Source organism: Xiphophorus hellerii, chromosome 19, assembly GCF_003331165.1.
Source record: "Xiphophorus hellerii strain 12219 chromosome 19, Xiphophorus_hellerii-4.1, whole genome shotgun sequence".
Classification (NCBI taxonomy): Eukaryota; Metazoa; Chordata; class Actinopteri; order Cyprinodontiformes; family Poeciliidae; genus Xiphophorus; species Xiphophorus hellerii.
In genome coordinates, this window is record NC_045690.1 from 5,132,262 (window position 1) to 5,146,913 (window position 14,652).

General features: G+C 36.3%; 1 protein-coding gene across 3 annotated transcripts; it reads left to right on the top strand.

The window, feature by feature from the left end:
• The first annotated feature begins 2,488 nt into the window (after positions 1 to 2,488).
• Positions 2,489 to 13,144, top strand: ywhaqb (tyrosine 3-monooxygenase/tryptophan 5-monooxygenase activation protein, theta polypeptide b). 3 transcript variants are annotated; one of them, XM_032547940.1, is made up of 7 exons: positions 2,489 to 2,624; positions 3,033 to 3,416; positions 7,119 to 7,193; positions 9,853 to 9,976; positions 10,094 to 10,257; positions 10,349 to 10,444; positions 12,239 to 13,144. In XM_032547940.1, the coding sequence occupies exons 2-7, from the start codon at positions 3,123 to 3,125 to the stop codon at positions 12,308 to 12,310; spliced, it is 825 nt and encodes a 274-aa protein (XP_032403831.1). In that variant the 5' UTR covers positions 2,489 to 2,624; positions 3,033 to 3,122; the 3' UTR covers positions 12,311 to 13,144. The 3 variants fall into 3 exon arrangements, with proteins under 3 accessions (XP_032403831.1, XP_032403833.1, XP_032403832.1); XM_032547941.1 differs by having other exon boundaries at positions 2,516 to 2,624; positions 3,100 to 3,416; XM_032547942.1 differs by lacking the exon at positions 7,119 to 7,193 and having other exon boundaries at positions 2,490 to 2,624.
• The last annotated feature ends 1,508 nt before the right edge of the window (positions 13,145 to 14,652 follow it).

The following is a 14,652-nucleotide window of genomic DNA, read 5'->3' on the forward strand; positions in this document are numbered from 1 at the left end:
TCTAATAAAATATATCTCTAATGACTCCATAATTCAAAATATCTTGAATGTACTGTACGTATTTTTGAATAGGAGATATAGTTTTGACTAGTGAAAACTAAATTAAAGATATCTTGAATTGTAATTTTGACTAAATTTCTTTTAAGCTTTTTTTCTTTTAAGATATCTTGAATTACTCAGCTTTTCCATTTAAGATATCTTAAATTAACATTCTGACTAGTCAGAATGCCATTACTGATATCTTGAACATGTATTCTGTATAGTCAAAACGTCCCTGACTTACGTGGCAATTTGAAAGTTTAATAAAAACAATGAAAACTAGAGAAAAAGAGAAAAGATGTTTGAAAATGCGCCACTTTCATGTTGAAAATGGTTTGACAATAGCAATTTTAGCTGTTCAAAGCTGTTTTTCAGTGCATTCGGTTTGTCGGAAATGAATAAACAGGAAATTCTTTACAGATTACTGAAGCAGTTTTAAAGTCCATGAAGTTTTGCGTTTTCCAAACATTGCCGAGCTCTTTCTACATTACTGTCAATTTTGTGCAGGAAGTATAAAATTCTGCAGACAACTGTTTGGACAGCACTAAAGGGCTTCCACACAATTCAGATATCTAAAAATGTAATTTTGACTAGTCATAATTACGTTCAAGATATCTTAAATTGTAATTACGGACGTGTGACCCTTCCAATGACGAATCCGGTGACGTCATTTGAGATATCTTGAAAGGAATTTTGACTCGTCAAAATTTTATTGAAGATATCTCGAATTATTATTCTTACTAGTCAGAATATAAGCGCAGATATCTTAAATTACCATTCCGGACAGTCAAGATGTCGTTTTGTCTAGTCAAAATGCATTTTTAGGCATCAAGAATGTAATTACGGATAATTACGGATAAACCGAATTTATGTTAAATTTTGTTAAATTTACGGCTTGCCATAGACAGACTCACCATGGCAATACGATGACGTCTCCATACGTCGCTCTGATTGGAAGAAACCCCGCGGTCCTCGTTTTCTGCAGAATTGAGGTTCATAGACATTTGGAAAATAGACGCCGCAGTAAGGGACGTCGCATGACCGTCAGTATGGAGCCATAGTCAGTATATTAGAAAGAACATTGCTTGCAAAGTTCATTTATTACAGTAATGCAATTCACTACTTAAACACTTTCTATGCATTCATTTTATACATGCTGATATTTTCAAATTATTGTTATTTTTGTGCTTACAGCTAATAAAATACATGTAAAATTAGAATATTACATAAGACCAATAAAAAACTTGTAGTTATAAAGGTTGTTTTCAAAAAGTAGCTTTGATCTAATAAGCAATTCCCATCAGAAGTCATGGTCTAATTCGCTGATATTTTTATTGTTATTATATTTTATTTTACTTACCTTGAGAAATTACCAACTGTAACTGAATTAATTGTTTAAATGTTTTTAAAGGTCATTTAAATTCATTCTAAACACACGGGCCGTCACCTTCATAGATGGACCAAATGGTACAGAGGAGCACAATTTGCTTCATAAAGCCCAATCTTTACCGGTAAATAACATGTCCTGCACTTAATCAGCATACTAAGCTTGTTCCTACAATAAGAGTAATCAGGTATATAACATTAAACATTTTTTACACTCAAAAAAGCATCAGGAGATGAGCCAGGAAAGGTTTATGGACCTCCAGTGTTCTCTATGTAAAATTAAATATGGCTCTTCTTGAGATCATAAGATGTAGAAATATTGGCCAGAGACTGGAACTGAGCTAATTTTCCCTTGACTGGTTTATATCGCTAAGAATTCCCACTATTTTCAGTTTAAACCAACACCATGTACACCATGTCTACTGTTTTGAGTTTATTAAAAATGATTTAAAGGGACATGTAGCTCATGTTTGTGTGCTCTTTAATATCTTGCAATTCTAGAAAACCACGAGGAACCCTAATGACAGAAATATATAATGCAGACAACTTGAATTTCTTTTAATGTTTGGTCCATATCAAACCGTATCAAGGACCAACAAATAAACAAACGGTTTAATTTCAAAGGAAGTGCAAAAAGTGAATGGCCCACTGCTTTTATCAATGAAACTTTCAGCATCTGGCCGTTATCAAGCACTACTGCACTTTCTTTATGAAGATATCAATGTTTAAAGCGCAACGCCCAAAAAAAAAAACACTCCAAAAACATGCCACATGTCTCTAGCGGAAAGGTAAGTAAGTTAATTGTTTACTTTATCCAGAAACCCAAATTCCCAGGAAGACTTAAAGGTTTGCGTTGAGAACTTTACCACTCACAACATGGCGGACGCTTCCTACGGGGCAACGAAGCCAAAGCACTGTCTGGTCTTCAATATCTATGCTCTGGTCATGATTCCGCCTACAAACCAAGACCCGCCTACTTCCCCCGCGCTAAAGCACGATTGGCTCAAATCAACAACTGCCTCTGTCAATCGAACCAAACCCCGCTTTCTGATTGGAGGATCAGAATCCAGATGAGCCTCCTTCTTTTTTAGCACAATCAGTCCGGGGCTGGGTTTTTTTTTCGGCTACTACGGTTTTGTGCTTGTTTGACCAATCCCTCAGCTCGGATCAGTTCGGGGAGCGAATTTGGACTCGATTCGGTGAGAAACAACGCGTTTTATATGTTTTATTCACATTTATTAACTTACCGTGGAGCTAATAAAGTATTGGTCTGTTCAGAGATTTAATTAACGAGCAGCTGACATGAAATTGAAAAAGGAAAGGAGTGGCTGATGGAGCTAACGTTAGCCGCCGCCGCAGACAGATTTAGCTGCTGCTTATAGATCTGATGCTGTCAGCAAGCACCTTCTTTAAATACAGATGAATAGTCTAATATTTTATTGTGGTGATTATGATTAAAGTGAAGCTAAACCAAATGGATTTGTTTATTTATCATTGATTTATGCCCTTTACATAATAGATATGCGTTTTAATTTTACATAACATCATTCTTTAAAAAAAAAAAAAAAAAATTATCACTCTTTAAGATGATTAAATTTCATTTACAGCTTGTGTAGAATAATCCCTCGTCCACCCCCACTGACTGTCAGCGACACCGGGATTTCTTCATCGCAGAGAACCCAACGGAACATAAAATAATGGACAGGACGGATCTGATCCAGAAGGCCAAGCTGGCGGAGCAGGCTGAGCGCTATGACGACATGGCAGACTGCATGAGGGAGGTGACGGAGATGGGAGGGGAGCTGTCAAACGAGGAAAGGAACCTGCTCTCTGTCGCCTACAAAAACGTGGTCGGGGCGCGGCGGTCCGCCTGGAGGGTGATGTCCAGCATCGGCCTGAAGACCGATGGCAGCGAGAAGAAGCAGCAGATGGTCAAGGAGTACCGGGAAAAGGTGGAGAAGGAGCTGGAAGACATTTGCAACAATGTTTTGGTATGTGCTGCTTACCCACCTGTCTTGAAAGTCCCTTATATAGGGTCTTGCTAGATTTCAAACGTACATTTATATTAGTAATTTAGAATCTGTATTTTCTTTAAACACAGAGTTAGGTTTAAACCTTTATATTTTACAGTTTCCGCTAATGGAAGTCTAACCTTAAAGCTACAGTATAACTTAAAAAAAAAATATATATATATATTGTTTTGTGTTTTTTTTTTTTGCATATTTATAGAAACTGTCACTATGTCTTGATAGTCTGGTGTGTGACAGATGATCTGTGAAAAAATCAAGCTCCTCTGCCTTCTCCCAGCGCTCCTAAGTGCTCACTAGAAACAAACCTGTCAGAGCTAGGAGGCGGGTCTTAGCGCTGTCAATCAACCTCATGTGCACTTGCTCATTTCTTCCTGAAAGGAGAGCCTGCTGTGAATGCTAGGCTAGTTAGCATGGCCACCAATGATAGCAGAAAAGAGTTTTATTAAACAGAGAGTTCAAAACTTTAAACATAATATATTGAACAGCTAGTACACTAAAGTTGATTGACAGCTCTAAGACCCTCCTCCTGGCTGTGATTGGTTGTTTTTGATTGGGAGTGGTGCATTTCTCCAGACGGCATTAACAGCGCAGGAAGGAGGTGGAGGAGATATATCTTTTCACAGATTATCTGTCTCAAACCATCACAAAATGGTGACAGTCTTAATAAATATGTAAAAAAAAAAAAAAATTAAGTAAAAGTTACATTCTGCAGCTTTAAGTATATCAGAAAATTTAAATAAGACTAATGGACAAAGAAATGTGATTCTCCATATTATTTTCTGGGCAACAACAGAGTTTCTAAAGTCAGAGGCTTCTTCAGATTCACTGTAATACTGACTGCTACAGGAGATCCTTCTTGAATACAGCTGTCAGCATCACCAGTTTTTTTGAAAAATCTAGAATAAAATAACTTACACCACCCAATTTTCCTTTGAGATCAATAAACCAGTTTTGAAATTTGAATTGAATGATATGTTTGCACCAGCATGGAGAAGAGAGCAGACATCTGGAGCTTCTATAAATCTAGATCTAGAGAATATTCAAAACTTTTAGAAATTGTATTTTGGGTTTTCATAAGACTAAATCAGCATAAATAGACTTGAAACATAAAATATATATGTATATCAGAGTTAACGTTCTTTGAATTTTGTAAATAACCTATTGATTATATTAAAATCAACTGAGATCAACTTGTACTTTATACATACAGCTTTATTATAGATACCCCTCAGTACATGATTGAATATAAATTAGAATAAAATGGTAAAGAGGAGAAGAATATACTTTAGAAATGCTAATCTCTACTGAACAAATGCTGAACTTAATCAGTACACTAAGCATGTGAGCGCTATAAGAGTCATCAGATATGTAATATTATACGTATTTAAAACAGAAGTTCATCAGATGAAGATGAATCAGAAAAGGCCGGTTTATCTACTTCCCTTATTCTTACAGTAAAATATGACTCTTCTTTGTATCATAAGATGTAAAAATATTGGCCGAAATCGGACTAATTGCTAAAAACTCCCAAAGTTTTCAGTTTAAAGAGGCAGTAACCAAAACTAATCCACTGTTTTTTGGTGGATTTCTATTAAAAATCATTTAAAGGTTCAAATTCAAAAAATACTTTTATTTATCCCAAGGTAAAATGAAATCAATTCTCCAATTTTAATCAGCTGCTCCCTGTTGTAAACCACTGTGTTGCTATAGTTACGCATCATAAAAATGTATGAAAGTATGAAAAATATTGCCAAAAATCACAGTTGTCCAAGAAAAAAATAGCAGTTTTGCCCCCAGAAAGTTTTGAAAAAGAAAAAAATCTCAATGAAAGTACAGAGCTACACTCAGCTCTAGAAAAGCATCTGCTTTAAAACATAATCTTGTAATTTCTTTATTTTTGTTGGGCTAAACATACAACCTATATCGATTAACCTGTAGCTCATTTTTTGTGTCCTTCTGAAAACCATAAACAATTACCATCTGAGTAATGAAGTCCTGCTTTTAAAGTTAAATAGTATTGAGTGTGTTTCCTGTGACCTTTCCCCTGTTGTATAAATAAAGTGTGTGAATCCGGGCCGGATAAGGAAGCACTACAGAGTCCTCCCCTCTCCCGTTCCTGCCTGTTGGGAATCTGGATTTAGAACAATGAACCTTTTTTTTTTTTGGGTGTGAACTGACAATAGGTTGTGGAACCGAGTCAGCAAGGTGTGTCTGAATAGACTGAGAGTGAATTGAGCACACACACACACACACACACACACACACACAGGAAGTGTAAGACACTCGGGGCCCCATCTGGCAGACAGAAGCCTCCTGTGGTTGCCCCATTGCAAGAATTCGCATCTAGAAATGAGTCAGAGCAGTTTCATACGTCGCACCAATGCAACGCCCTCCTGAAACCTTCATTTCAAGATTTAGCTTTAATGGATCACCAGATGATGCATTTTCACTTCTGGCTGGATTTTAAAACTTTATATTATTCCTGCTGTCAGAGTTGGGTTACTCTAGTAAGTAACTTTTTGGGGGGGGAAAACTTTTAGGAGTATTTTTGCTACGCAGTACTTTTTACTTTTATCTGAGTAATTTTATTATGAAGTATTTCTACTCTTACTTGACTGGAATTTGTGGGGTTTCTACCCACTGAATGAAAAACAAACATGTTTTAACTACAAATTCACCAGACACAGACAGTTTTTGTTAAATTTCATAAAAATTGTTTGAAAGAATTTTTTATTCTCATTTGTTACTTAAAATGGTCCTTTTTTTGGTCCTTAAAATGCCAAAATTTCCACTTAACGTTATATTTCGGTTAATCTGATTATATAATTTTTAAATATGAAATGATTGATAATTTGATCAGTTACTCAGCACATGAGTAGACTTTTTTACAAAATACTTTTTTACTCTTTCTTTGAGTAATTTATTGGTTACTTTTTACTTTTACTTGAGTAAAATTTGTGGATTTTCTTCCCACTGAATGAAAAATAAACATGTTTTAACTGAAAAATTCACCAGACACACACCTGAAATTTTGGTTAAAGTTTTATAAGTTTTCCATTGAAAACTGATTTGGAGACATTTTCTTTCGCCTGATTTTGTTACTTAAACACTTGATCCTTAAAATACCAAAATTTCCATCTAAGTTTATATTTTGGTCTGTCTGATTATATAATTTTTAAATATGAAATGATTGATAATTTGATCAGTTACTCAGCACGTGATTAGACTTTTTACCAAATACCTTTTTTCCCTTTGAGTAATTTCTTGGATGGCTACTTTTTACTTTTACCTGAGTAAAAATATGTTGAAGTAGTGCTACTCTTACTTGAGTACAATTTTTGAGTACTTTACTCACCTCTGCCTGCCGAGTCTCAGTCTGAGTAAATCTGCGTGGAAACGTATCTGTATGATGAGGATAATCTGGATTTTGGGAAAACAAAGAAAAGCTGTTTGGTCCAGCCATCGTCAAGCAACACCTGAAAATGTTGAATGCTGCCTGTGACTCAGCTTATCTTGTGTGTGTGTGTGTGTGTGTGTGTGTGTTTGTGTGTGTGTGTGTGTGTGTGTGTTTGTGTGTGTGTGTGTGTGTGTGTGTTTGTGTGTGTGTGTGTGTGTGTGCGTGTGCGTGTGCGTGCGTGCGTGCGTGCGTGCGTGTGTGTTGAGAAGAAGAGGATATGTTGGAGAAACTGCTGGTTCTCCCCTGTCTGTGTTGATTTCCTGCTGCCAGATGTTGCAGAGGTGCTTTGGTCTCCATCAGGGTTATGATCATTTTGTTTTTCATTATAATGTAGTTTTATTGACTTCTTTTGTAACTAATTCAGTTAGATTTAGTTTTCAGAGTGTGTTTGCTAGTTCTTATGTATTTGTTTAGTATTGTTTAGTTTTTATTGCTTGTAGCAGTAGTTTTAGGGGTTTTTTTGTTTCATTTTTAGGTGGATAATTCAAAAATGTCACAGTATTTTGATTATACATGTGTCGATTTGGTAATACTGTTTTCGAAACCAACCAACTGACTGGTGTTTTCTCCCAACTTTCTCTATGTTTTCGTTAATTTTACAAACTCACAATATAGTTCCAGTTATTAAACAGAAATGTTTTCTTTGTTTCAGTTTTCATTAGTTTTAGGTAACTATAACTTGATCTCTAATTATGGAATTATCTGCATCAGCTTCAAACTTAATTTCTATTACATTTTTTATGAGTAAATTAGTGCTATTATAAAGCGTAAACATTCAAACCTAGTCATTGTAAAGTCACCTGGATCCAGAAGAAATGCACAACAAAACTAAATTTTTCCTGCTAACATAATGCAGCCTATTAATTATTACAGTTGTATTTTCTAAGTGATTTATTTAGTATTTTGATACACATGGAGAGTGAGAAAATAAAGGTGAGTGACAGTAATTCTGTTTTTATGTAAAAATCTTCTGTTTAATATTCCTTAATTCAGTTAAAGATGCTTACAAAAATTAAGATTTATGATTGCGTGATAAATCAGGGCGTCCATTCATCCTTAAAAAGTCTTCAGTTCATCAAAATTTAAATGCATGGCCTTTATATTCATTTCTTGGCAGCACTATTTAGTTTTGTACATTCAAAAGCAAGAAACCGGCAATTATGTTCACACTATATTATAAAAAACCAGCATGTTGCGTTTTTATTTTTGTATTATTTGACCCTAACCTTTCTAAAATTGAACCATACCAATAAAGGGACCAAATGTTCAGGGTGGAACTGTGTAGAGTCATAAATAGAAACAACACAGTGGCCAATTAACAAAGTTTGAGGGGAATTTGGATTATTGTGAAACCTGGAGAGTCCCTACGCTTGATTGGTCGTGACATCTAAACTCCCAGAAACGCTCTGACTTGGATTTGAACCAAAGACCTTCCTGCTGTGAAGCAACAGCATCAAACTGCTCCGCAATGCAGCCTCGCTTTCTTCACATGCACAGCTGCATACCAAACATACCAGGACATTAACATGAGTTGTATGTGTAGTGTTGCATGTCGCGCTCACGCCATGCTGCAGCTGTCCTAATAACAAATCTACTGTTAAGTTGGTGTTGAAAAGGTTTTTAGTAACTGCATAGTTAAACTGAAATGTTCTTGATTTATATAAACTCTACCTAAACTCTAACTCTTTGTTCTCATCAATGCTTGATGCTTCATTTTTAGATAATTTCACATTTCTAAAACTGCAAAAAAAAAAGGATAAAATTTACTCTGTGTTATATTTTGTATCTCAGCTGTTTGATCTGCCCAACTCGACTGATTTTTCTCTTTTGTTGAAGTTATTTAACCTCTGTGTTAGATACAGTTTCACTGATTAGCTGATTCTGCATGTTCAAGGAAACGCTTGCATAAATGATGTAATTTCAGGAAGTGATTTACTCCTCATGTGATTTGCGATTTTGTACCAAAACAGCATATTTTGCTATTTAAAGCCTTTAGATTTACATTAGCTGCTGTCGAGGCGTCTCTTAAAGCTGCGGTACAGTTTTTGTTTTTGCAGATTCAGCATTTTGTCTGTAGTACCCAATCGTCGGATTTCCCAGGCAAGTTTAGAGTTTGAGTTTCACAATTCAACATAGACATGAATTTGATTTGACAGATGAGATTCACACACAAAAAGATGTAACATGATTAAAAACATGATAAAGCCAAATCAGAGTCTTATTAAAATGTAAGATGTGCCATAAAGTTGCTTTTATTTGAATTGAATGTTAAATAGGACCTTTACTGAAAAACACAGTTGGGTTCAACTGCATGTTAAGCTAAATAAATAAGAAATTAACCAAATCCTGGTCTTGTTGCTGAAAATGCAAATGAAACCAAATCTAGACAAAGTTGACATTAACATTTAGGGCATTTTATTCATTCAGTTTTTTATTTTTAAATTTCAAACCTGCAAAACCCTTTTTATGTTTTGCATCGATAATTATTTACAGGTTGCTTGATTTGTTGAAATGTTATGTGTTAATTTATTGTTGAGCAGGTAAAAATGGAATAAAATATTCCCACAAATACTCTCAATTTGACAGTTTTCTAAAACTTGCTCTGTATTCCTACGCAGTCTGAAATATTATTGAATTTGAGCATTTTCTAGGTTTAAATCAGTAAAACAATTTTTATATTTCTTGCCTTTTTCCCCTCCTTTTGTTTTCTAAAGAATATAAATCGTATAAGTCTGCTCAAGCCAGCGGTTTAATCTTTACTGCAAAGCTTTGTTCCACATCATAACTTCATTTTTGTCATCCATTTTAGTGACGATGTGCAAAAATAGCACGATTAAGTGATGCTAATCTATAGCTTTTGTATAATTTTATTAAAATTAGTTGGCTCCCAGTATTACTGCTGTACAATTTGATATTAAAATATTTCTATCTTTCTTGCAGAAACTGCTGGATAATTATTTAATCACCAACTCCAAAAACCCAGAGAGCAAAGTCTTCTATCTAAAGATGAAGGGAGACTACTACAGATACCTGGCAGAAGTTGCCTCTGGAGACAACAAATCGAGTAAGACCACAAAATTTCTTTAATTTCAGTAATCCATTTTATTTTAATCTGCTTCTAAAATGTTATTTACAAAGTTACATAACAGTTAATGGTTTTAATCTTTTTGGTTTGTTTTAGAAACTATTGAAAACTCACAGCAAGCGTACCAGTCTGCGTTTGACATCAGCAAGACTGAGATGGAGCCCACACACCCCATCCGCCTGGGACTGGCCCTCAACTTCTCCGTCTTCTTCTACGAGATCCTGAACTCCCCAGATAAGGCCTGCGAGCTGGCCAAGAAGGTCGGCACGCTTCCCGAACGCCGCCGCCGCCGCCGCCGTCTCTCCGCTACGTCAAATGAAAACTCTTGAACAACCATCTTTTCTTTTGCAGGCGTTTGATGATGCTATTGCAGAGCTGGACCAGCTTCATGAAGAGTCCTACAAGGACAGCACCCTCATCATGCAGCTGCTCAGAGACAACCTGACAGTAAGCTCTGCTTTCAAAGGAACTGCTGTCCTACAGTTTAATTACAATGAGGTGTCTAGAACGGCCAAAAAAAATAGAAATTTAGAGATTAATCTCAGAAATTTTCTAGAAAAAACAAGGAAAATTCTGAGTTTGAAAAGCTGAAAATTGGCTTGTGGAAATTTAGTAATTCTGAGATTAATTGTAGAGAATTTTTAGAAAAAGAAAAGAACATTTCTGAGTTTGAAAAGTAGGAAATTGGGCTTGTGGAAACGTAGTAATTTTGAGATTAATCTCAAAACAATTTCTAGAAAAAACATAAAAATTTCTGAGTTTGGAGAGTCGAACTTTTGCTGGTAGAAGCAAAGAAATTTTGAGATTAATTTAAAAATATATATATTCTAGAAAAAATGCAGAAATTTCTCAGTTTGAAAAGTTGAAAATTTGCTAGTTGAAACTTAGAAATTTTGAGATTAATCTAAAAAGAAGTTCTAGAAAAAACAGAAATTTCTGCGTTTTTGAAAAGCCAAATTTGACTATGTACAGTAACCCCAATATGCCGACACAGGTGTCTTAACCAGGTGCATCTCAATAAATAATTCCAGTAAAAATGGAAAATAATATTTTAGAGAGCCATGTTCCAAGTGTTTTATCTGTTAATTTGGAGACATCCCAAGATAACCCTACGGAAGAGGATTATTCCACTGAAAAAATAAATAAATAAACATTTCAAACTTTTTTTTTCTGATTGTGAAAACTTCACACTGCACCTGAAGTAACTTGGGTTATGAGCCTTCCCAAACTTTGGGACATTGATTAAAAAATAATAATAATAATACTCAACTCAAGGCATAGAGTTGTATTATATCCTGGATATGTCTGTGTGCTAGATTTTTTTTTTCCTTCCACTAAACCTTCCATCAATATGATTGGATACAGAAATTTATTTAACAATTACCATTTTGTGGCCATAATTATAAAAATTAATAAAGATAACGCTTTAATGAGTAGAGAATCTAAATTAGGAGTTTCACCTTTTGAATGGACTGACATTAACTTTTCAATGATATTCCAGTTTATTTTCAGTTATTTGGGACTTATTGGTTAAATAAGTAACACACAGCAGTATCGGCTTTGTATTAAAGTCACATGTGAAGTTTTCCTTCTGGTTTCACTTCCACCTTTTTATTTCCCTGTGCTTTAATTCACTGTTATGTGTCAGTCAGCACTGGTTAGAAAACCGTTTACTGGAAGACCTTTGGTGGGTTGTCTATAACAACACACTGCAGTACCACCAAATCCTACCAAGTATGTTTGGTCTAGTTTCTACTGCAGTTATATTTCCTCTACATACTAAGACAAAACTTGACTTATTTCAACAAAACTAACTTTTGTTACTAACAGGTAACTTTTTAGCAAAATATATGAGCTTGTTTTAAGTCAATAATTCCTTAATATTGATTTTTTTAAAAGTAATAGTTCAACTGGCAGATTTGTTTAATTTTAACAATTTTACTTGTTTTTCCAGTGGAATTTGTACTTTTACATCAATATTAATAAATTATTAGCTTTAAACAAGCTCTTATGAAGCTGAAAAGTTACTCATTAAATTAGTTTTCCTATTTCAAATAAGTTAATTTTCTCATTTCAAGTGTACTAAGAAACTAGACCTAATATACCTGGTAAGATTTTGTGTTTTTGCAGTTCAACAACCCCTGAAATCCTGAAAACACACGATTGCATTTGAAAATTCAAAAATAAAACACTTTCTGTTCTGTTTAGCTTTTTGATCAGATATTTTTTGCATCTCCACAGCTATGGACATCTGATAACGCTCCGGAGGAGGGCAACGCTGGAGAAGGAGAAGCCGGCGAGACGGAGAACTAGAGCATGCATGCCCCAACTGTTGGGAAAACGACAGAAATGATTTTAAAAAAAGTTTATGAATAAATCAACTTTCCTCATTATATGCTCCATAACACTCCACTGCTACATTCCATTGCTGAAAAATAATCTTAAACAACCAGAATAAAGTCTTTCAACAGATCAGATTTGGAGACTTCCTTCCATTCCTGTAGTTTTTCTCTCGGCCTTCTTCCCATCTTGTGCAGGTTCAGCTGTAGAAAAAGTAAATAGGAATCTGATTTAGGAGACCCCGACCCCTGGAAAGTTGAAAACCTGATCATCTCATTGCATCGTTTTGCAGTTTTTCTACCAGATTACGTGGTACTGTTACTTTTGCTCTGGGTTTAATTTGAACTAAATGTAATTTTTTATTCTTCAGGGAAAAGCCGGTGCACTTTCACTTGCTGGCTGAAGATGTTTGAACACAGCCAAGTACTGCCCAGTGGTTTGAACGTTCGCTCCCTGCCAGTTCTGATCCCAGTGATGCGTTCACTGTCGTCTGTTTAGGGTGAACTTATTGATGCCGATTAGTTTGTCAGTGGAGAGAAGCCATTCCTGCTCCTTCACTTCTCTTGAAATTTTACACTGTAATGGGTCAAATTTATTTTAAGCCACTCTACAGAAGTGAGATTTGTTGGTCTGTTTGGTGATGTACCATGTTTTGTTTTGTTTTGTTTTGTTTTTTCTGTTGAGATTTGGACCACTTTTTTGTTTTCTAATGAATTCAGTTGGTAGTCCTTGAACGCCTCATGGAACTGTTGAATCCTGATGCATCCACTATGTTAACATGAATAAAACATTTTATAAGCCACGTCAGTGTTCGTTCTTCATTTATACTTTTGGATTTAGGATTTGTCTTTTATTTAAAAGCACAAAACATCACTGCTTTATTTTTATTTATTTATTTATTTACATATTTTATTGCAGCATTAAAGGACTTTTAAGATGGAATTAATTTTGTTTTTATGTCCTAAATAAACTGCAGAGACAGAATATTAGGTCTACACTAACATTTAAAAAAATAAAATTACAAAAATAGTAATTTTACAACTTTAACTTTTATTTTATATACATATATATATTTAAAAACACGCTTTTGTAGACTTGTTCATTTATTTTAGTTAAGACATTGCTTTTTTTTTGGTCGAATATTACCATTTGGTTTCAGATGCTGTGCAGCTGAAAGTATTTTCGCTCTTTTGTTTTTTGTTTTTTTTTTTGGATGGTTGTCATGATGTGTCACCATGGCAACAAGGAGTTGGAAAAATATGCTTCATGGCTGCAGAGCTGAACCACAGAGTAGAAATAAGGGAGGAAATTCAAACCATTTCTTCCATTAATCATAATGGGGAAAGGATCAAATCCCTGACTCCGGTGTCTCTGCAGCTTTCTAACCATCCAGTCAGACTGACATTTAAGAGGCGGTTGAAGGAGCCAACATTTCTGTATTTTCCATCCATCCATCCATTTTCTTTCGTTTCATCCGGGGTCGGGGTGTTCCAGCTCCTCCGGGGGAATCCCAAGGCGTTCCCAGGCCAGCCGAGACAGAGTCCCTCCAGCGTGTCCTGGGTCTTCCCCGGGGCCTCCTCCCGGTGGGACGTGCCCGGAACACCTCACCAGGGTGGCGTCCAGGAGGCATCCTGACCAGATGCCCCAGCCACCTCAACTGGCTCCTCTCGATGTGAAGGAGCAGCGGCTCTACTCTGAGTCCCTCCCGGATGACTGAGCTTCTCACCCTATCTCTAAGGGAGAGCCCAGCCACCCTGCGGAGAAAACCCATTTCGGCCGCTTGTATCCGCGATCTCGTTCTTTCGGTCATGTCCCAAAGCTCATGACCATAGATGAGGGTGGGAACGTAGATCGACCGGTAAATCAAGAGCTTCGCTTTATGGCTCAGCTCTCCCTTCACCATGACGGACCGGTACAGCGCCCGCTTGACGGCAGACGCTGCGCCAATCCGCCTGTCGATCTCCCGCTCCCTTCTTCCCTCATTTGTGAACAAGATCCCGAGATACTTGAACTCCTCCACTTGGGGCAGGACAAACCCCCTGACCCGGAGAAAGTACTCTACCCTTTTCCGGCTCAAGACCATGGCCTCGGATTTGGAGGCACTGATCCCCATCCCGGCCGCTTCACACTCGGCTGCGAACCGCTCCAGCGAGAGCTGCAGATCACGACCCGATGAAGCCAATAGAACCACATCATCCACAAAAAGCAGAGATGAGATCCTAAAGGTGGGTAATCTGAACTGTCGTTCGGCCCGTAAGCACAAACGACAATCAGGACCCGTCCCCCCTCCCGTAGGCGGAGGGAGGCTACCTTCT